This window comes from Periplaneta americana, chromosome 14 (assembly GCF_040183065.1).
Source record: "Periplaneta americana isolate PAMFEO1 chromosome 14, P.americana_PAMFEO1_priV1, whole genome shotgun sequence".
Taxonomy (NCBI): Eukaryota; Metazoa; Arthropoda; class Insecta; order Blattodea; family Blattidae; genus Periplaneta; species Periplaneta americana.
In genome coordinates, this window is record NC_091130.1 from 136,571,001 (window position 1) to 136,593,387 (window position 22,387).

The window sequence follows — 22,387 nt, forward strand, 5'->3', positions numbered from 1 at the left end:
ATACAGAACAATCGGTAATATAACTGTTTTATAAATTCTAACTTTCAGATTTTTTTACAGCTGACTGGATGATAAAAGCTTCTAAACCGAATAAAACCAGGCATTTCCCATATTTTTTCTGTGTTTAATTTCATCCCGAGTATCATTTATATTTGTTACTGTTGCTCCAAGATATTTGAACTTCTCCACCTCTTCAAAAGATAAATTTATGATTTTTATATTTCAAATAAAATTACATAGGGTGATTAAAAAAGAATGGTGCAAAAGTAAAGACCTCTAGCGAGAATGATAATAAAGGTAAAAGATAAATTATTCAAAATAATGAAAATGATAAGTTTCAAGTTATTGTTTTTTTTTGTGCTAGTTCATGTCATCGCCACCAGAAACGTAATGTAGTGTTACACGAAATAGTGATTTCGAAACAAACAAGAGGAATTTTGCGTCATGGAATTCGCACGAACAGTAAATCTACTGACATGAGCCTGTCACATTTAAACACACTTAAATGTTATCGACCTGGGCCGGGATTCAACCAGCATCCTCAAGCACAGGAGGCAAGGGCTATACCGACTACCCTACCCAGCCTACTGTGCCATGTTAAGAACTGATAATATTAATTAGTTTCATTTTGGAGATGCCGATAAGCTCACTGTATTATAATATCAATTTTTGTTTTCCACCTGTGCTTATCTTAATATTTGGATTTATATTAACGTTTTCGACACTCGGTGTATGTCATCTTCAGATATGGGGTCTATGTCATTGTGTGTTGTGAAGACCTAGCTTCTTAATTATGTTGTGGGTTGTTCACTTGTGTGTGACCTTTCATGATTTCTTAATTTAGGTAAAATTACTATAAGCAGTGTGTGGTTGGTTGTTATGATTCTGTTAAATACTATCTTTTGAAAACCCATATAGGACAATAGAAAATTATGTTAAAACCATGACACATAGGAACACTCCAACGTCAGCTAAAATTACACGCATGGCCATACTAGACAGCGGACTCAACAGAAAATAGCTTGTATTATATACGTCTAAGTACTCAATAACAGCATCCACGATTCACAGCAGTCAACTTGAACAACATCAAAAACTCCAACATACAATACTATGGAAAATCAGTGAAAGTGCGTCAAAAAGACAGTTTTTACCAAGAACAGTAAAACAACCCAATTTTAACGATATAACAGGCCAACACAGCCAACCATATATGTGATAAAAGTGATATAGTGTATACAGTGTTTTACAGTATTTTTATAGTGTATATATTTTACTTGTTTATATTTATGTGTTATGGTTTTAACATAATTTTCTATTGTCCTATATGGGTTTTCAAAAGATAGTATTTAACAGAATCATAACAACCAACTACACACTGCTTATAGTAATTTTAGCTAAATTAAGAAATCATGAAAGGTCATACACAAGTGAACAACCCACAACATAATTAAGAAGCTAGGTCTTCACAACACACAATGACATAGACCCCATATCTGAAGATGACACACACCGAGTGTCGAAAACGTTAATATAAATCCAAATATTAAGATAAGCACAGGTGGAAAACAAAAAATTGATATTATGATAATATTAATGATTAGAAGTTACTAAAAATATTAAGTTACTGCGGAAACAGAAATTTTAAGTCACTGTGGAAACGAAATGACATACGTGTGTTTGTAATATAATAGGAGCAATGGTAAAATGCCGGCAGAGGAAATAGAAATTATCACGAAAACCATTCCTGAGCAGTATCTACTTGGACTGCTGGGATTCGGTCCAGCGTTATCAGAGAAAAATTGGCGCTGTACTGCTCGGTCTACGTTAAGCTCTGTTGAAAATGTTATTCTCTTAGGATTTTAAAGACATTAAACTTATTGTTCACTCATTTTTTATATCGCCTCATCTTTCATCTGCCAGTTTATAAAACCCTGATTTAAAAGTCTAAGAAGTAATACTCTCTAACGTTCTTATAACTGTCCAATTTCTGTTATTATTCCTAATTGTTTCTTAATGTCTTCATTTGTTATTTTATTATGCCTTGTGACTGCTATCTGTTATTCCCAACTTTTTTTGTCTTGCATGCATAAAGGTAAACCTTCCGCATTTTCTAATGGCCAAGTTGGTATAGCACAGACAGGAAAAGACTGGCAATTATCTGTACATCTGGTGCACAATCTGACATACAAATGAAACCTATTGTCTATCAAAAAGATGGCAGGACATTCGTATAATCCATATAATAATAATAATAATAATAATAATAATAATAATAATAATAATAATAATAATAATAATGGTTTATTTTAACTGGCAGAGTTAAGGCCATTCGGCCTTCTCTTTCACTCAACCAGTATGACAGAAAATTACTACAATGCTATGAATATAACATAATTAATACAATACAATACAATTCAAAGCAATACAATACTACAATACAGGACAATATAATACATAATTAATATAATACAATGACAATTCTTTTCATCTTCACAACACCAATAAAATAATTATGTACCGTAATAATAATAATAGTAATAATAATAGTAATAGTAATGATAGCCATACCTAAATTAAATTAAATTATTAAACTCGATCACAATTATAACTTCATTTTGACTGCGCCCGTAAAAAATCGTTTAGCCTTTTCTTGAAAGTGGTTATTGTCTGGCAGCCCCTTATCTTCTGAGGTAGAGAATTCCATTCACGGGGGACTGAGGCAGTAAAAGAGGATGAATAGTGGGATGTTCTGTGGGCAGGAATTGCTAGGATTTGGCTCTACTTACATGCTGGAGCATGCTGCATTTTAAAATAGGAAGATGAGAATTGGCACCTATATATATTAAAATTTAGAGACCAAATCAATAATTATTAATTTTGGAATATAGATGGAGACCGCATATACGTACAACGCCTTCAAAAATGATGGTCGAAGAATTTATAATACTTCTATGGTCGCGTCATTGTAAGCGACCTTGGGATTCATCCTACCCTTTATATGAGCATTTCTGGATTCGCCCATACGTGCTACATGCCCTGCTCATCTCAAACATCTGGGTTTAATGTTCCTAATTATGTCAGGTGAAGAATACAATGCGTGCAGTTCTGCGTTGTGTAACTTTCTCCATTCTCCTGTAACTTCATCCTCCTTAGCCCAAATACTTTCCTAAGCACCTTATTCTCAAACACACTTCGTATATATTTTAATGATGAATAAATGTATTATAATGTTTTCCTCTAATTTTGACATAATTCTGGATTATTATATTGACATCTGACACTAATATTAACTGCAATATTATATTATAGCATCTATTATCTATCCTTCTTTCTTTCGTTTGTGTTGCTTGTTTTGTTTTAACACTATTATGTATTTTCTATATAAAGTGTATCAATGTAAGCCATCTATAATTGAAAGCTTGCTTCTGTTGTTGAAGTTTAAATAAATAAATAAATAGATAAATAAATAGAGAGATAGATAGATAGATAGATAGATAGATAGATAGATAGATAGATAGATAGATAGATAGATAGATAGATAGATAGATAGATAGATAGATAGATAGATAGATAGATAGATAGATAGATAGATAGATAGATAGATAGATAGATAGATAGATAGATAGATAGATAGATAGATAGACAGACAGATAGATAGATAGATAAATAAATAAATAATTAAATAAATAAATAAAATAAATAAATAAACAAATAAATAAACAAATAAATAAATAAACAAATAAATAAATAAATGAAAAAATAAATAAATAAACACGCAAGTAAATAAATAAGCAACGAAATAAATAAATATGAAAATAAATAAATAAATAAATAAATGCGCAAATGAAGGAACAAGCAAATAATTAAATAAATACAAAAATAAGTAAATAAATAAATAAATTCTAAAAGAAATAAATAAATAGACAAATGCGTAAGAGATTAAACGGATAAAGGCGCAAATGAATAAACACGCAAATAAATAAATACGAAAATAAATAAATGAATAAATAAATAAATAAATGCGCAAATGAAGGAACACGCAAATAAATAAATAAATAAGTAAATAAATAAATAAATAAATAAATAAATAAATAAATAAATAAATAAATACGAAAATAAATAAATATATAAATAAATTCTAAAAGCAATAAATAAATAGACATATAAGTAAATTATTAAACGAATAAAGGCGCAAATGAATAAACACGCAAATAAACAAATACGAAAATAAATAAATAAATAAATAAACGCGCAAATGAAGGAACACGCAAATAAATAAATAAATACGGAAATAAATAAATATATAAATAAATGAATAAATTCTAAAAGAAATAAATAAATAGACAAATAAGTAAATTATTAAACAATAAAGACGCAAATGAATAAACACGCAAATAAATAAATAGGTAAATAAATAAATAAATAAATACACAAATAAATCAATAAATACATGAATAAATATATAAATAAAATATTAACCTTAAAATTTTGTAGAATGCCCCCAGAGCACGAATATGACGTGGTATTTCTGTTGACACTAGAGTAATCTTTTTTATTAAAAGTACATTACCGGCGTATACCTTTGTTCTAGCAATAACTTATTATTATTATTATTATTATTATTATTATTATTATTATTATTATTATTACTGTTATGATTAATTGAAATTTATCTTAAGTAGAAGGCAAATATTCACCTCAGAACATGAATAATTCGAACCTATTATGGATCACTAGCTTAGAACAGCTACGAGTAATTCCCCCCCCTGCTTCCACGCATTCGACATTAATAATGACGGTTCAGATAAAATAGCGAACACGTTCTCTAGATTCAGCGGCCCATTCTCTTCACCTGAGAAATGCAGGCTGAAAGGGCGCAATTTCTTATCACGTTAAGTGTTTCCTGTGTCTCCCTGCTGCCGGAACCAACACAAGGAACGATTTTCTGACGTCACAATCTATAAAGTGGGAGGCAGAGTGGACCATAACTCAAGACTAGCTCCCCCTGCCTTCTCCCCGTTTTTTCTTCCATAACTGTTCAGAAAGATTTAACTCCACAACTTTGAGAACCCAGACCCTGGTATTCTAAGTTATGTTACAATAATGGCTTTTAATGCACCTTTCCACACATACTCTATGGCGTACAGTAACGCAATTCATGGTAGTTTTAGCGTTAATGTAACAGGGTTTTAGACAATAATGATTATCCTCCAAGTTATGAATGTTTTGTTTTAGCACATATTTGAATATACTTTTTTTTTACACATTTTTAGTGTTAACTTCTTTGTAAATTTAAATAACATAGAATGTGTGTTCTAAATCATTTACTGAGCTATATTGAACATTTGTTAAAAGTTAGAAGTAATTCTGACCAGTAGAGACTGATAAAACGAGGACTTATATACTTACAAATGGCTTTTAAGGAACCCGAAGGTTCATTGCCGCCCTCACATAAGCCCGCCATCGGTCCCTATCCTGTGCAAGATTAATCCAGTCTCTATCATCATACCCCACCTCCCTCAAATCCATTTTAATATTATCCTCCCATCTACGTCTCGGCCTCCCCAAAGGTCTTTTTCCCTCCGGTCTCCCAACTAACACACTATATGCATTTCTGGATTCGCCCATACGTGCTACATGTCCTGCCCATCTCAAACGTCTGGACTTAATGTTCATAATTATGTCAGGTGAAGAATACAATGCGTGCAGTTCTGCGTTGTGTAACTTTCTCCATTCTCCTATAACTTCATCCCGCTTAGCCCCAAATATTTTCCTAAGCACCTTATTCTCAAACACCCTTAACCTATGTTCCTCTCTCAGAGTGAGAGTCCAAGTTTCACAACCATACAGAACAACCGGTAATATAACTGTTTTATAAATTCTAACTTTCAAGTTTTTTGACAGCAGACTAGATGATAAAAGCTTCACAACCGAATAATAATAGGCATTTCCCATATTTATTCTGTGTTTAATTTCCTCCCGAGTGTCATTATATTTGTTACTGTTGCTCCAAGGTATTTGAATTTTTCCACCTCTTCGAAGGATAAATCTCCAAATTTTTATATTTCCATTTCGTACAATATTCTGGTCACGAGACATAATCATATATTTTGTATTTTCGGGATTTACTTCCAAACCGATCGCTCTACTTGCTTCAAGTAAAATTTCCGTGTTTTCCCTAATCGTTTGAGGGTTTTCTCCTAACATATTCACGTCATCCGCATAGACAAGAAGCTGATGTAACCCGTTCAATTCCAAACCCTCTCTGTTATCCTGGACTTCCCTAATGGGATATTCTAAAGCGAAGTTGAAAAGTAAAGGTGATAGTGCATCTCCCTGCTTTAGCCCGCAGTGAATTGGAAAAGCATCAGATAGAAACTGACCTATACGGACTCTGCTGTATGTTTCACTGAGACACATTTTAATTAATCGAACTAGTTTCTTGGGAATACCAAATTCAATAAGAATATCATATAATACTTCCCTCTTAACCGAGTCATAAGCCTTTTTGAAATCTATGAATAACTGATGTACTGTACCCTTATACTCCCATTTTTTCTCCATTATCTGTTGAATACAAAAAATCTGATCAATGGTCGATCGATTACGCCTAAAACCGCACTGATGATCCGCAATAATTTCATCTACGTATGGAGTTAATCTTCTCAAAAGAATATTGGTCAAAATTTTGTACGCCGTCAACAAAAGTGATATTCCTCGAAAGTTACTACAGTTAGTCTTGTCCCCTTTTTAAAAATAGGTACAATTATGGACTCCTTCCATTGTTCTGGTACAATTTCCTTTTCTCAAATAGCAAGTACAAGTTTATACATTTAGCTATGTAATGCACTTCCACCCTCTTGTATTAATTGTGCTGGAATTTGATCGATATCTGGAGACTTGTACTTTTTCATATTTTCTATAGCAATTTCGACTTCTGAAAGTGTGGGTTCGGGTATAAATGGCTCAGCAATTTGTATTTCAATTTCGTCCCGATCATTTGTATTTGGGGTATGTACATTTAGTAGTTGCGCAAAATAGTTTTAGAGGACTTATATATAAAATAAAAACTTACGGAAAATGACCTTGAACGATTTTGGTGCAGAATGTATTGTATAAGTAAATTCCATTAAGTACATCTTAATTTTAACAGAGTTAGCTATCTGTTGAACTGTTGATTCACAGATGTTTTGTTTTTCAGCATTAACTTCCTCTGTTTGTGTGGAGAAGATTGTCTTAAAGTAACTAAACGCAGGTCTCTACTCATGAATTGACACCTGAACAGACTCAAATCAGAATAGATATAATAATAATAGTAATAATAATAATAATAATAATAATAATAATAATAATAATAATAATAATAATAATAATATATTTTAGCTGGCAGGCCGTAAGGCCTTCTCTTCCACTCAACCACAAAAGACGTATACATACATATGTATGAACTTACAAGCTACAAAGAATTCATCAATTTGATTTAGATAAGAGTTACGTGTATACAAGAGTTATTTACGAATTAAACAGCAAAATACTATGAGCTATTAATTAAACAATGAAATACAAATTGTGTAGCAGAATTAAGCTAAAATACATAGAATTTTAGTATATTTCAAATAATGTTAGATAATGGAAAGAGATTATTATGAGACAATTTTGAAAATACAGCACAATCAGGATGAACAGGAAGAAGTAACAATGTAGTCAGAGATAGTTTAAGTCGTTATAATAGGAGTGAAATGCTAAGAAGGTTATCTTTTAAGCTGTTTTTAAGTGTTTATTGTCTTGCAGCCCCTAATACTTGTGACAGGGAATTCCGTTGTCGCGAGGTGGATACCGTAAAAGATGATGAATAACAAGATGTTCTAAGAAGAGGTATACTTAACGCGCCACAGATAAGTGATCCGGTATTTACGTCGTGGTTAGAGTATAGATAAGAGAAACGAGACGAAAAGTAATTTGGTGTTGAAGTGTGCGGAATTCGAAAGGGTAAAGACAAAGAGTGTAAAGTTCTACGTTCTTTGAGTTAGAGCCACGGAAGACTTGCGAAGGACGGTGATACGTGATCATATCGTCGGATGTTGCACACGTATCTGACGCACATATTCTGACAGTTCAGAACTTAGGTTACTTTACAGAACATAACAATAATCGAAGTATGGCATTACTAGGGTTTGTACTAGGGTAACTTTTAGTTGCTGGGACAAGAAGTTTCTTAAGCGACTGGAACAGTGAATGGAGGAACAGATTTTTTAAAATTGTTTCTTTAACTTGAAAATTCCAATTCAGATTATTATCGAAAAAGAAGCCAAGATTTTTTACGATAGATGAATAAGACATTAGCGTGTTGTTAAGGGTAACAACTGAAAGATCACTGTTATTAAGAGAGTTAACTAAACGTTTAGGGCCAATAATTATAGCTTGAGTCTTACTTGGATTAAGTGCGAGTCGGAAATTGGCCGCCCAAGTGGAGACAGTGGCTAGGTCACAATTCAACTTGTCAATTGATTCACTGATCGTATTGGATCTGGAATGTATGTAAAGTTGTAGGTCGTCGGCATAGAGGTGATATCGGCAATCCTGTAAGTTCTTTGATACGTCATTAATGTAGATAGGGAAGAGTAGTGGTCCTAATACGGAGCCATGTGGCACTCCTCCTTTATGCATCGCCATTTGGAAAATTGATTACCAAGTGAAACACACTGTTGGCTGTCACATAGGTAGGAGTCCATCCAGCTCAAGGTATTGTCTGACAGGTGCAAAGTCTTCATCTTTGCAAGAAGCAGGTCGATATCAACAGAACTAAAGGCATTGCTGAAATCGAGAAGAGTTACTATCGCTAATCTCAGGGACGATAGATTTATCAGAAGAACTGTCACATGTGATGAAAAATAATTATATTACCGCAACCCTTACACCTCAAAAGAGTTACTCGATTCCCGTTAGTTACTTCACCACTATCCATAGCTTCACAGATGTCCTCAGTCACTTTAAGTAGAGCTGTAGTAGTGCTGTGTTCAGGCCTAAAACCCGATTGATAGTCATTAAGGAGTTTGTGTTCGTCGAGGTAGTTCGTAAGCTGTCTGTGTACAATATGTTCATTGATCGTATTGGGTCTGGAATGTATGTAAAGTTGTAGATACGTTAGCCTGCCAAAGTCGGCATTCGGCCCAAAAATAATAATGTTTCTGGTGAAATTTTTAAGGTGTGGTTCACTGGGAGTTTGTTCCAAAGAGATAAATGCGTATCTTTATTCTCAATAGCTGGAATGAGTTTATGAAGTTTTAAGAGAAGGGTATCCGACATTAGTTAATGGAAATAGAATTCTCTTGCAACAGGACAATGTGGGATCCCATATCGCTCGAACAATCATGAAAAAATCCAGATATTCGGAGGAATTGAACTACTATCACACCCGCCATACAGTCCTGATTTTATGTCTTCAGATTATCATTTGTTTCGACCAGTGGCTTACTTACTACCTGGAATTCATTTCTAAATCTTGGAAACCGTTCAAACTGGTATCACCGAACTCTTCGCATCAAAAACCAGAAATGGTACAGTGGCGGGATGACAAACCTCGGTGAAAGGTGACTCAAGACCATGGAATGTAACGGCTTTTACGTAGAAGGTTGATTAATTTCTTGTCACAAAACATTGCAACTAAAATTTTGCTCCAAACCAACATTACTCACGATGAGACAGATCTGTAGGTACATAAATGGAAGCTGAGATGTGCGTGGCCCCGAATCCCAAATGTTGCCGTTCTCTGATGCCGTGAGTCTGGAGTTAGCAGACATTTAATCCAACAAGGCAGTTGAAGGACTTGTGACGGAGGGTAACTCGATTACCCCGCAGTCTGCTGTGATCTGTACCTCTGCTTAATACATTAAGGGGAAACGGGCTCAACTCCAGATAGAACATAGCGAATGAACTTTCAGAAGACGTCACACACATTTGCAGTGGTTATGTGACTTAGGGTTTGTATTTGTGGCTACAAACCCTGCGGAACACTCTATGATTAATGGTTGTACATGTATAGAAAGGTAAATATATACTTTACAGGACATGAAGGTGCAAGAGGGTATGGAGACAGATTTCCATTGCTTCATGACATGACCCAGGCATAAGAAATGAGATGGTGTGGTAGACACCTAGGGTTTCCAACGTGTTTGAAACAAAAACTGGAGACTAAGAAATCGACAAAATTTCACATATTAAATTGACTATTACACTTTTACTACGTCATACTACCTTTGGCCAATAAAACGGTACGAAAGGACGACTTTCAACCAATCATGGCTGCTTATTGCACAATTTTATCACTTCCTTAGTATTTGTTAAATTCGCCTTGAGGTCTTTAATACACTGGAAATAATCAATTGTTTTTGTCAAATCAGTAAAAAGAGGGTAATCTAAGAAGACAAAAAGAGAATTGGCATATAGGTCTGCATACTAAGTTTGGTTTTGCTGAAATGCAATTAATTTTATAGCCTACATTTGTAAACCACAGCTTTTTGAGTATTTTCCGGAATAAACTCATAACAATTGTGAAAGTCACAGATGGATAATGAATCCGTTTGAGATATTTGCGTTCAACTGGCTGAAATTCCAGACAAAATGGAGGAAAAACTACTTGAAATACGTACCTACTGATGGAATGTTGAAGCTAGACTTTTTCATTTCGCACAGCAGAGACCAGTTTTAGATCAGAAGAATGCAAGCTTGCAAAAGTACCTTGTTCTCAAATTTTTGATAATAGGCCTATTTGCAACCTGGTATTTATGCAAAATAAATTTCTTGTCTATGATCATCATCAAAACAAAATCGAGAAATTTTCTTAAACTTTGAAGTGATATCACTATGTGTATATCGAATACGGAGGCCAGATTTTAGCAGCTACTTTCCGGAAAACAGGCAAATTTATCAACAATAATCTCACTAGAGGTTTTGATTTTATCGATAAATATGCGAGTGGAACACGAGCTGATTTATCTAGAGAAAATCAAAACTCGAGTGGGATTTAATAGACTATTACACGATTAGAAGAAAATATATAAAGTTTAGAAGTAACGAAGTACTCCAATACAATAAAATATTAATTTACTTACGAAAATACAACTATCTTCAAATGTATTATTGTACCATCTCAACATTACAAATATTAACTTACGCTAGATGCATGCTAGATGGCGGTGGTGTGTTATGATTATGTGATGTTATCAGGTGTGCCAACTATGGAATCTTCATTGAACTCTGTAGACGGTCACTAGTCAAGAAGGCTTTGTTGATTCAATTTCATTTTTATTAAAACAGTTGCATTCCACTTCAGTTATCCGGATCCCATTAATCAACGTCACTTTACAGATGATTCTCAATAAATCTTCGTATTAAACAATCCCTGATACGTGACTATCCATAATATCATACAGCAGAAGCTATACATAACCTAAATAATACAAACAAGTGTTAGAAAAGCTTTAATTAGGGATGATGAAATAAACAAGAAAACTTTTAATTAACTATGATGACATAAAAAATAATCATGAATAATTTTAAAAGAAACAATTATTGAAAGTACAATTTTCAAATTTGAATGTTTTAGTGGTTAGTGTTATTGTTTTATATTAGACGTGTGCTTAAAAGAAGTGGAACTCGTTGATGTACTTGGTTTATTCTTCAAGTTACTCAGGATTTCCGAACGGTGCTCTTCATTTATTTGTGCGAGATCGTGCGTATTTGCTTGGTTTCCGCACAAAACCAATCCACGGAAAGTCTAAAATTCCACATTCAGTAATCCCAACCTAACACACATAACAATTTCCCTCTTCTTACCGCTTAAGTGACATATTGATTTTACTGCTTTAGGCTTTTAACTTATTATTTTTAGAGACGTTCAATATAGTAATAATTATAAATTGGAAACTTACCACTGCAATTTCACCTAAATTGCACTGTTAATTATTGTATTTAAATATTTGCAAAAATTAAGTAAACTCTACAACTCCACTAAAGTTACTGCATTCGTGATGCAAGTAACATTAAGGAAGCCGTGAAAAAATCAACAAGATTCCAAACTCATCATAGACTGGGAGGAAAAAAAGACAGACGTATATCACGGCCTGCTGGAGTATAGTAAACACAGAAAACATTTTAAAGCAACAATGTTGAAGACAGATATTTTAGTTTGCAAATTTGCCGTCATTGAACAGAAACCAAGATGGAGATTTCATTGGAACTAATTAGAAATTCCTCTTTCAGGTATGTAATAAACGATCTTCGCACAAAATAATGTACGATACACGAGCGGTATGTTTTCTTTCAATTCTCGGAAATTAAAAAAGCTCAACTACGTTTCGCTTTTTCAAACTTTTCCTCGAACATGAAAACTTCAACATACCGCTCTTGTAACGCATATTACTATTGTAAATAGGATTTCAGGGAAGATGCATAGCTATTACCAGTGATCTTTATTAATTCTTGTTCTTGAATGCCAATGCGAGTCATATTTGAAACTGCTGTGCATCGACTGGAGTGGTTTGTAACTTTCTGTGTGTGTGTGTGTGTGTGTTTTTTATGTCCAGCCAGTGCAGTTTGAAATGTTTGCAAACAAAGAAACAAATGCTAGGGACGCGATAAAATTAACCAAATGCTAGGCACGCGATAAAATTGAGCGATAAGCAGCTATGATTGGTTGAAATACGTTCTTTCGTACCGTTTTATTGGTCAAAAGTAGTATGACGTAGTAAAAGTGTAGTAGTCGTATTAATTATTTTTTACTTTATAAGTACTAGAATATTTTTTAATTCCTATGTTCAGTTTTGTTTATGTTTCTAAATACAAAATAAATTCATGTTAATAAGACTTTTTTTTTACTTATTTTGTAAATCATCTCGCTATTTCCTCAAATCCTTACAAGTCTCCTTGGGGGGGGGGTCACGACCCCCACTTTGGGAACTACTGATCTATGGAATACAATTAATAAAATGAAATGAAATGTGGGGTAATTCCATGAAGAATCCTCGAACCTCATCCCATCAAATGCCATCTCTCTATAACCAATTCCATCTAAGCTATCTAGTACTTGTACAGCGTCGTTAAACAACCACTAAAAAACCTTAGACATCTCGTTTGACGATTGTTAGTCGAGTGAACTACTGCTGGCAATTGGATTGAAGATTTCTGTTTGTTCAGAGAAGCCCCTTCGTCCGTCAAGCGTGCTTCACGTTACTAATGTTATTCTAAAGGGGACATAATCATTGATTTGTTGGGGGGTAATTCGGAACTTCGCTTACAAGTCTCCGTCGCGTGTTTACATGTTTAGAACCAGACCAGCATAACAAACAGTTGCCAGTGTAACTATTGTCGTCACCTGCACGTCAATTGCAGAACATCCAATGAATGCCCGTCATTCTCGTTGTTTCAATTGTGTAATTAACAAGTAAAAGCATTCTCCACTAATACTGCTGAATATTCTGTTGTTATCCCACACAAAAGTATAATATAAGATACGTCCTTGAGCAAAACAGAAAACTGATTTCGCAGATGTATTGTTTTTAAATACCGTTTCAGTATATAGTATTCTGTTTAACTGATGGATATGGCAACATTTTCGAATAGTTTATAAAATACGAAAGAAAATAATTTACAATTTTACTGAGATGTATACTTACATTGGACTGGCCATGAACAACACGAAAACAAAAGTGATGACAAACGCACAGGAGATCCCAATCAGAGTAGGCATCACAGAATTGCAGTATGTCTCTGAATATGTGTATTTGGGTCAAATAGTTACCTTCTCACAAAGGAACTACAAAGAGATCAATAGAAGAATTTCATCGGCATGGAAGGCGTTCTGGAGCTTGAAGTTCATATGGACGGACAAGAAAATCAACAGCAATCTCAAGTTCGAGACACTAGAGACATGTGTAATCCCAATTTTGCTATACGGCTGCCAAACTTGGACATTGTCCGAGAGACAACGCTCAAGTATACAAATATGCCAGAGGAAGATGCAAAGAAAATACTGGGCACCACGCTACGAGACAGAATGACGAACGAAACACTACAAAGACTGACGAACACTATTGACGCAGCAGAACGAGCCACGGCAACGAAGTGGACCTGGGGGGACATGTGGCGAGACTACATCAGACAAGATGGACCCATGCAGTCACGATGTGGGACCCCTACGTCGGAAAGAGAGGACAGGGAAGACCACAGCTCAGATGGTCTGACATGTTTACCAGAGAGGCGGGGATACAATGGTCGAGGACAGCAAAGAACAGAGTTTTGTGGAAAGAACTAGGGAAGGTCATTGTAAATAGGTAACGTAATCAGGGTTAAGATATTGTAAATAGTAAAGTCAGTATTAGTGAAAGTGTAAGATAAGTTTTATAAATAGTAAAGTCAGTGTTGAGAAAGTGCCAGGTAAATAGTGTAAATAGCAAACAGAGTTTGTCAAAGTGCCAGTGTCGGTATAATGTGTGTAATGCAAGAAAAAATGAACAAAGAACAGAGTGCTGAGACTAGTTAAAGTCTAATAGGATTATTAACCATGTCACAAAAGTAGTATACACGACAAGCTCGCCTGGATTGACTCACCAAGCGAGTACACTTGAGCCATCCCTGTCGAAGGGGTTCTAACCCCATCACAGGAGGCCTGTGCCTAACATGGGACATCATGGCTAACATTCATTCATTCATTCATTCATAGTTCCAAAAGCCGACATCTGCCATTTTTATGACAAAAAAATGAGTTACGATCATTTCTTATGTCTTTGGTTTGAAATGCATTGGAAAAACATTTCTGCATCCTCCAAAACTCGATAGGCCTATTTCTAACATAAATAAAGCTTAAATATGGAATTTTATTCCCCCTAAATCCGACTTATTTTGTTAATGTATTATTTCAAAACTCAACATACGCAGTTTATTCTGAAGTCCAGACATTTACACTTACATTGTGTGAAGTGTGAAGATTAGTAACGTTCCAGAAGCCGACATCTTTCTTCAGGGCAAGGAAAGGGGGATGATTTCATTATTAGACTAGTGTTTTCTTTTAGAATACCATGATTCTTCAGTGCACGCATCATATTCGTAGCAAAATCAACATTACAGCGTCCATAAGAAGCTGGTTCAAGGTGCATTCATATTGAATACATAGAAGCTGAACACATTTTGTTAAGAGAATCAGGGATGGGAGCAGGTCGTCTACCAGATTGTCGACAAACTTTCTTATAAATCTTGCAAATCTGAAAAGATTGGGTGGGCATTTAGGAACTGGATTTCCACAAGTAGAAACAAAATAAGGGGATACACTTAGGAAGAATTATGCTGTGAAAGATTCAATGAACAGTTAGGCAAAATGAATGAGCTTCATTGCTTTTATTACACTTTATTTTTTACTATTACACTTTTACTACGTCATACTACTTTTGATCAATAAAACGGTACGAAAGGACGTCTTCCAACCAATCATGGCTGTTTATCGCTACAATTTTATCACTTGCCTAGCATTTGTTTGTTTTTATCATTTGTGGATTTTCTCGTAACATATTCACGTCATCCGCATAGACAAGAAGCTGATGTAACCCGTTCAATTCCAAACCCTGTCATCCTGAACTTTCCTAATGGGATATTCTAGAGTGAAGTTAAAAAGTAAAGGTGATAGTGCATCTCCTTGCTTTAGCCCACAGTGAATTGGAAAAGCATCAGATAGATACTGGCCTGTACCGACTCTGCTGTACGTTTTGCTGAGACACATTTTAATTAATCGAAATAGTTTCTTGGGAATACCAAATTCAATAAGAATATCATACAATACTTCTCTCTTTACCGAGTCATATGCGTTTTTGACATCTATGAATAATTTATGTACTTACTCTTATACTCCCCTTTTTTCTCCAATATCTGTCGAATATATTTTCAAATCAGCAAGTGGCTGAGATTTCAAACTAAAATTCTGTATCGCTGGCCTATATTGTTCTTTTGTTGTGTTTCATATTCAGAAGATAATACAATTTTGTTTCAAAAGCTCTCACCAATGTAGACGAATGCAAAAGAAAAACTAGTCATTAATATTTGTTTCGATGTTGCAACTTAACTAATGTGTTACCGATTTGCGTTACAATATTATTTTAATTTAGATGCTTTTGACTTAGTACTACAGTCGCTGGAAATAATATAGCAAGATATACATTTTTTAACGTCCTTAGCCCTCGTTATCCATAGATGGGCGATCCTTCAGTTACGACATTTTAATAATAATTGTATTTTCTTCGTGCAAATTTTCCTTAACGTTCTTCTTATTCCTCCGAACATCTATCGGAAGTATTTATCAAATTTTCCTGTTACATAACCTCATTCATGGATAGAAACGATTACAGTAATAGGTTTTATGAACAAGATAATAATATAGTCGGAAAAGAAGCTTTGGTAAACTGATGTAACGCTAGCAGAATCAAACTCATTTCGAACGTGGACTGAAGTTCAACGACCGACCACACCTTATTCATCCGAAAATGGATTTGCTGATACTGCCTCTGTTGAGGATTATATCGCACAACGATTGCACGGAAGGACGACGAGAGATTTCCCAACAGAGAAACGTCAGTCATCTTGCGAGTGGATGTCCAAAGTCAGATATCCCTGCAAGCTAACGATTGTACCCTGCTCTACGGACTTCACTTTCCGTAGATAAATCGTCGTTTGGCTGCCGTTACCCCCGACAATAAAACGAATTACTGTAGACTGAAAGGTCGAATGATCGATCATCAGAGCGGTGAAGAAGTTTTATCACCGTGACACTTTCAGAATGGTTCTTGGGGCAACCTAGTTCACTTCAAATACCTATTACGAGCTAACCACATACATTCGTCTTGCTTTAACCTCTGAAAAACAGAATAGAATCGAACAAATGTGTAGCTATAATACGTAACTATTATCTAATTATAAATATTATGCCAGATTCTGCACTTTATTTTGTTCACAACATTGTAGTCCACCTTCATTTGGCAAAAAGACATTTAGACACTTTATTCTACGCATAATCCGTCCATTTTTAATATTGTCCATTGATATTATACAGTGCGTATACTAACTGGCTCCGCAGTGAAGCAATCGGCAGTATTCGAGCCGGAAGCGATGTAAAGTTGGTATTGTGAAGCGCCTGGTTTGAACTTAGGAATATTACATCTCTCTCGCTCCCTCCCACCCTCAACCATTCAATGCGGCCAAGGTCATTCACTCTACCTGAACGATACCAACACAACTCCTCGAGTCCCCGCGTTCTGCTTGCCACTTCTCCTGCGGAGCGAGTTAGTATACGCCAGTGATGTCAAAGCAAGCGCATTTTTCTGACCTTGACGTTGTGCGCGGGCAGCAAGCTCTAAGTATGGAAAGAGGAAGGGTTGTGTATATGAATAAGCAACCTGTTGGATTAAGAAAACAGTGGTGCACAAACTTCAAACGGAACGTGAAATTTTATGTCGTTATTTTTATATGGCTTCTTTCTGTTACTAACACTGATTTCTTAATATTGCACTTGTGTTTTAAATCTTAATAACATAATAGAGAGTTAAGAAGGAATATTCACTTAAATTCCACAGTAGTATAATATTATACTGTATTAAGTGGATGAAACACATCATTCATAAAGAAAGTGATATTGCAAAGAAAGAGATTGAGTATGACATGATAAGTTGGAATTTATATTGATGGTCTTTTTAGCCTTACAAAAGTAATCAACAAACTAATCGAAACAAAATTACAATACAAAGCAAAGTTACCTAGATGCTGTATATGTTTAAGTGTAACTAATATTCCATAACAAAACTCTTATCGCATTATCCTTTAAGGTGATATTGGTGAGCAACTTCTTATCATCAGAATATTGAATTATTTTCTCGAAATCTGCAGAAGCTATAGAGCTGACATTTTTATAACACATGGGCACATATCTTTTGCTTATGATGTAACAGTAGTTGCTTTGTCAATTCATTTCCTTACAAACAATTTCCATGCGAATATTTTCAAAATTTTCAATACACTATCTTCAGTAATACGTATATACGGTATATTAGATTTACGAAAACATTCTGTAAGGCTACTAAATAAATAGGGCTATACCTGAAAATTTCACTTTACTATACGAAAAGTTGAGAAAATATTTCTTTTGAATAAAAAAATCAAACTTGTGAAAAATGAGCATGAAAATTAAAACTTACATTCTTATAATGCACTTATACTTCTCAAGGCAAATCTAAAAATTAACGTGGATACAGTTTTAATAAGTTCTCTTCCGTTTATCCATTGAATCAGTGCTGGCCACCCCTGAATATAGCTCGACCAAGCGGCATATACCACCTCTTTCGTCTATCTCTTTCCTTTCCGCTGTAAAGCGCTCAGGCTCTCCTGGGCTCTAAAGCGCGCGCTTGCTCCTGTGGGCATCAATTGACATGCCTGGTATACGCAATGTACTATAGTAAAGAAGCGGAATTACGAATGAAACCGTCTAAAACAAACATTGTTGTTTATTCAAGTGTTCGAAGACAGGTTTGAACCTCATAAGTAACACCAATAAGGCATCACTCATGAGGCAAATAGGACAGGATATAATGGGATAGGGTGGCCAGTTCCTTTCCCCAGCCAATGCATACATCGTCGATTAGCTACATATTCAACTAATCAGACTTCAGATGTATACTATAAAATTGTTCTTCCAGTAGTCCGCGTTTTCCGTCTGCCTTGGAGGTACAGCGTGGTGCAGTATTACCCCAACAATGTCATTCGCCACAATGAACATCTCCTTCACAGCACTTTGTGTGGGGCGCGCTTTCTTTGGACGATTCGTCCAAGAAAGTCGTCACCTTCCCTTTGGTACCGGTGCAACAAGGCCTTCCCGGAACGCTTTAACCCATCGCGCAACTGTGCGATATGGCAACGCTGCATCGCCACATGCTTCACGCAGTCCCTGAAAACATTCTTGTGCACTATGACCTCGTGCCATTTCAATTTTGATCCAGGAACGTTGCTCTAGTTTTGTAAGTATAGTCTTAGGGCGCTCGCACTATCCCTATGAAAGTCAACGTTCTACACACTGCAGTAGATTGATGGAGTACTGTCGCCGATGGCTGCACTAACTCATCTAACAATCCTTGTTCATGTCCACACAGCTGGCAGCTCTCGAACGCACCATCGTCACGTGACAGCAGTGTTGCTATTACTTTTTATCCAACCTATCAGCCAGAACCTGAATCAGAGGTAAGAGAAACATTATAACAAATAGAAGCCTATCATGGCAGAAAATGAGATTATACAATATGTCGACAATTACATTTATCTGGGACAAATTATTTTCTTAATAAGGAAATGCAGCACAGAGATAAAATGAAGAATTTGAGCGGCCTGGCAAAAAATTCTTATGCCTAAAGGAAATTTGGTAAGATAAAGGGCTCGGTACGAAACTAAAATCTGAAGTAATAGGAGGACACGTCATTCCATTATTAGGCTATATGGATGCAAGACATAGGCGTCCTACAGGAAGGCAGACAGAATTCATACAAACATAAAAGAAAAGAAATGAAGACCTTGAACATCAGATGAAGAATGAGAACATTTGAAGAAAAACGGGCATAAAGAACGTAGAAACACGAGCAAAGTGGAAATAGGAAGGATACGTAGCAAGAATGAACCAAGAACGATGGGCATACGCAACAGCAATGTGGTACAACCGACTGGGGAAGAGAAGAAAAGAGCGTCCGCATCGAAGATGGTCAGACGACTTTGTGGACGCAATGGGGAAAAGCTGGACAACACTAGCCAGAGATCGTGCATGGTACAAACACATGGGATGATGTAATCATTCAGCGAACACAGTGCTACATAGAAGAAAAAACTACCGCTAGATGGAAGCATAGTTGCAAGCTATTACTGCTATGAAATTTCATAAGGGTTATAACGTGATTTCTTTTGCAGTCACTAGATGGCAGCATATAGACATCGAGACAGATTCTATCAGACTGACCGCGTTGATTGGAGCTTGAGGTCCTCTTACATGAGAGTTTTTGTGAGTTGACTGTACGTGCCTTATGCATTAATAATAATAATAATAATAATAATAATAATAATAATAATAATAATAATAATAATTCTTTATTTATACCGGCAGAGTTAAGGCCATAGGGTTTTCTCTTACACTCTACCAGGTCACAAAGTATACAATCAGTGAAAAATTTAAGAAAAAGTTAAATAACAGAATACTGTCCACACCTGTGGAGTAACGGTCAGCGCGTCTGGCCGCGAAACCAGGTGGCCCGGGTTCGAATCCCGGTCGGGGCAAGTTACCTGGATAAGGTTTTTTCCGGGGTTTTCCCTCAACCCAATACGAGCAAATGCTGGGTAACTTTCGGTGCTGGACCCCGGACTCATTTCACCGGCGTTATCACCTTCATATCATTCAGACGCTAAATAACCTAGATGTTGATACAGCATCGTAAAATAACCCAATAAAATAAATAAAAAACATAATACTAACATATTACAAAAAGAATAATGACAATAGCATAATAAATCGACACTAAACAACATGAAAATAATACCTAATAGAAAAAAAGAAAGTAAAATACATTGAAATAAAGTAAAAGCAACTCATTTAATACAAATAGTTAATATGAAAAACGTAAGGAAGAGAATAACAAAATGGAATGTAATAAAATAATAAAAACAATAAAAGGAATACGAAAATTAAATAAAATTCACAATAAAAAGGGTATGATAATAAATTCATCTGATGATCAAGAGAACAAAAAGGGAAAAGGAAGAAAAAAGATATTTATATATTTTTACAAAACTATCGCAGAGAAAAGGGCTTATAACTGAAAGGAATGTGAATTGAAAAAGTGCAGCAGTAAACAAACGTGATGTTACACGTTGCGGGCTAGAAAAAGGGGTGACCATATTCCGAAACCACACATTTGAGGGGAAGATCTATAAGAGGTAGAAGGAAGGCAGTACCTCCACAACTTCTTCCATCGCGCCGTCAACGTATATGACCTGGTGATCAATAGAACACAGAGAACTGATAATTTTGTTGAGGGCTGCCTAAAACCATTGCGATAGGAGACATCTAGTATGTATTTTTTTTTAACTCTATGCAATTTATTACATTCACAATTATTTTACAGTTAACTTGAAATGAAAAAAAAAAAAATACTAGATGTTAGGAAAATTAACTTCACGAATTTCAACATAATAAGATGATACAACTCTTATGCTATTCATTACATTAAAATTATTTCACAATTAACTTGGAATGAAGTAACACTTAATATTAGGAAAATATATATTAAACAAATAAATAGGAACATGGACAATGAAACACAGAATGAACTAACAACAATTTATTGCTCTATTTTATTGGAATTAGCGTCCCCCTTTGCATCAGCTTCCTTCGGTGTTGGGGACTCTGTGTAGGTAATGAGAACAACCCTCTCTTTGCCACTAGAAGGCAAAGTTTTCTTTGGTGCAGAAATCGTGAGAACACCATCTGAAGATAACTGTGCTGTTACAGTGTCAGGCTCAACATCACTGGGGAGCTTATACCGGCGCTGGAACTGTCGTGAGATGAAACCATGCTCATCCTCTTGTTCCTCATGCTTGCCCTCTACAACCACGAAGTCATCCACCATCTTCATAGTGAGCTCGTCTGGTTTGAAATGCTGCACATCCAAGTTCACCTTGAAACCATCGTTATCATTCTGAACTTTTGAAACACCACTCTGAAGTGAAGACTGATTTCTCCATGGTCTGTAATACCCACCACGGAGTGTAGCAATAAATGAAGGGTTCAGAAGTTCATCACACAGCATGCCTCTGCCGAAGTGTTGATCGAACAGATAATTAAGCAATGGTACCGGTATATCCTTGATCAGTAATGGAGCTAGAGACATCTTCAATTCGTTGACGCACAAAAATTTAAAACTGAACTTCGATTTTCTTTTTCTTGTGTTCAATCGCGTTCTCACAACCAACAATGTTTATTTGAAACCTAAACACTGTGATGCGTTTCAAGGTAATAATAGAAAGTAATGGATGGAAATGCTTTACAATTCGCCGACTGATAAGTTATATCTCCAATAAAGCTTTTATTGCACTGCTCTTAAAATATTGTATCGTTCAAATAATGCTTGTCAATCAATCACTGCGGATGAATGTAGAGAAAAGGGAATAAACGTCACATTAGCTTACTGTGTTCACGATGTGATTAGTGACTATCATAAACTGATAGGTAGGCCTATTAATAAGGTAACACTCATGAGAGACAGGAGTGATGCGGAGTGTTACTAAACATTAAATAAGCAAACTCAAGCTTCATTACAAA

The 22,387-nt window shown here is 35.3% G+C and overlaps 2 protein-coding genes across 8 annotated transcripts in view; both read right to left on the bottom strand.

The window, feature by feature from the left end:
* The window catches only part of LOC138713755 (inactive dipeptidyl peptidase 10-like), an 883,892-nt gene that overhangs the window by 379,883 nt on the left and 481,622 nt on the right, over positions 1–22,387 (bottom strand). The window lies entirely within an intron of this gene.
* Positions 21,212–22,036, bottom strand: LOC138712970 (protein lethal(2)essential for life-like). Its single transcript, XM_069844655.1, has one exon. It carries the CDS (start codon positions 21,954–21,956, stop codon positions 21,408–21,410), a length of 549 nt encoding a protein of 182 aa, XP_069700756.1. The 5' UTR covers positions 21,957–22,036; the 3' UTR covers positions 21,212–21,407.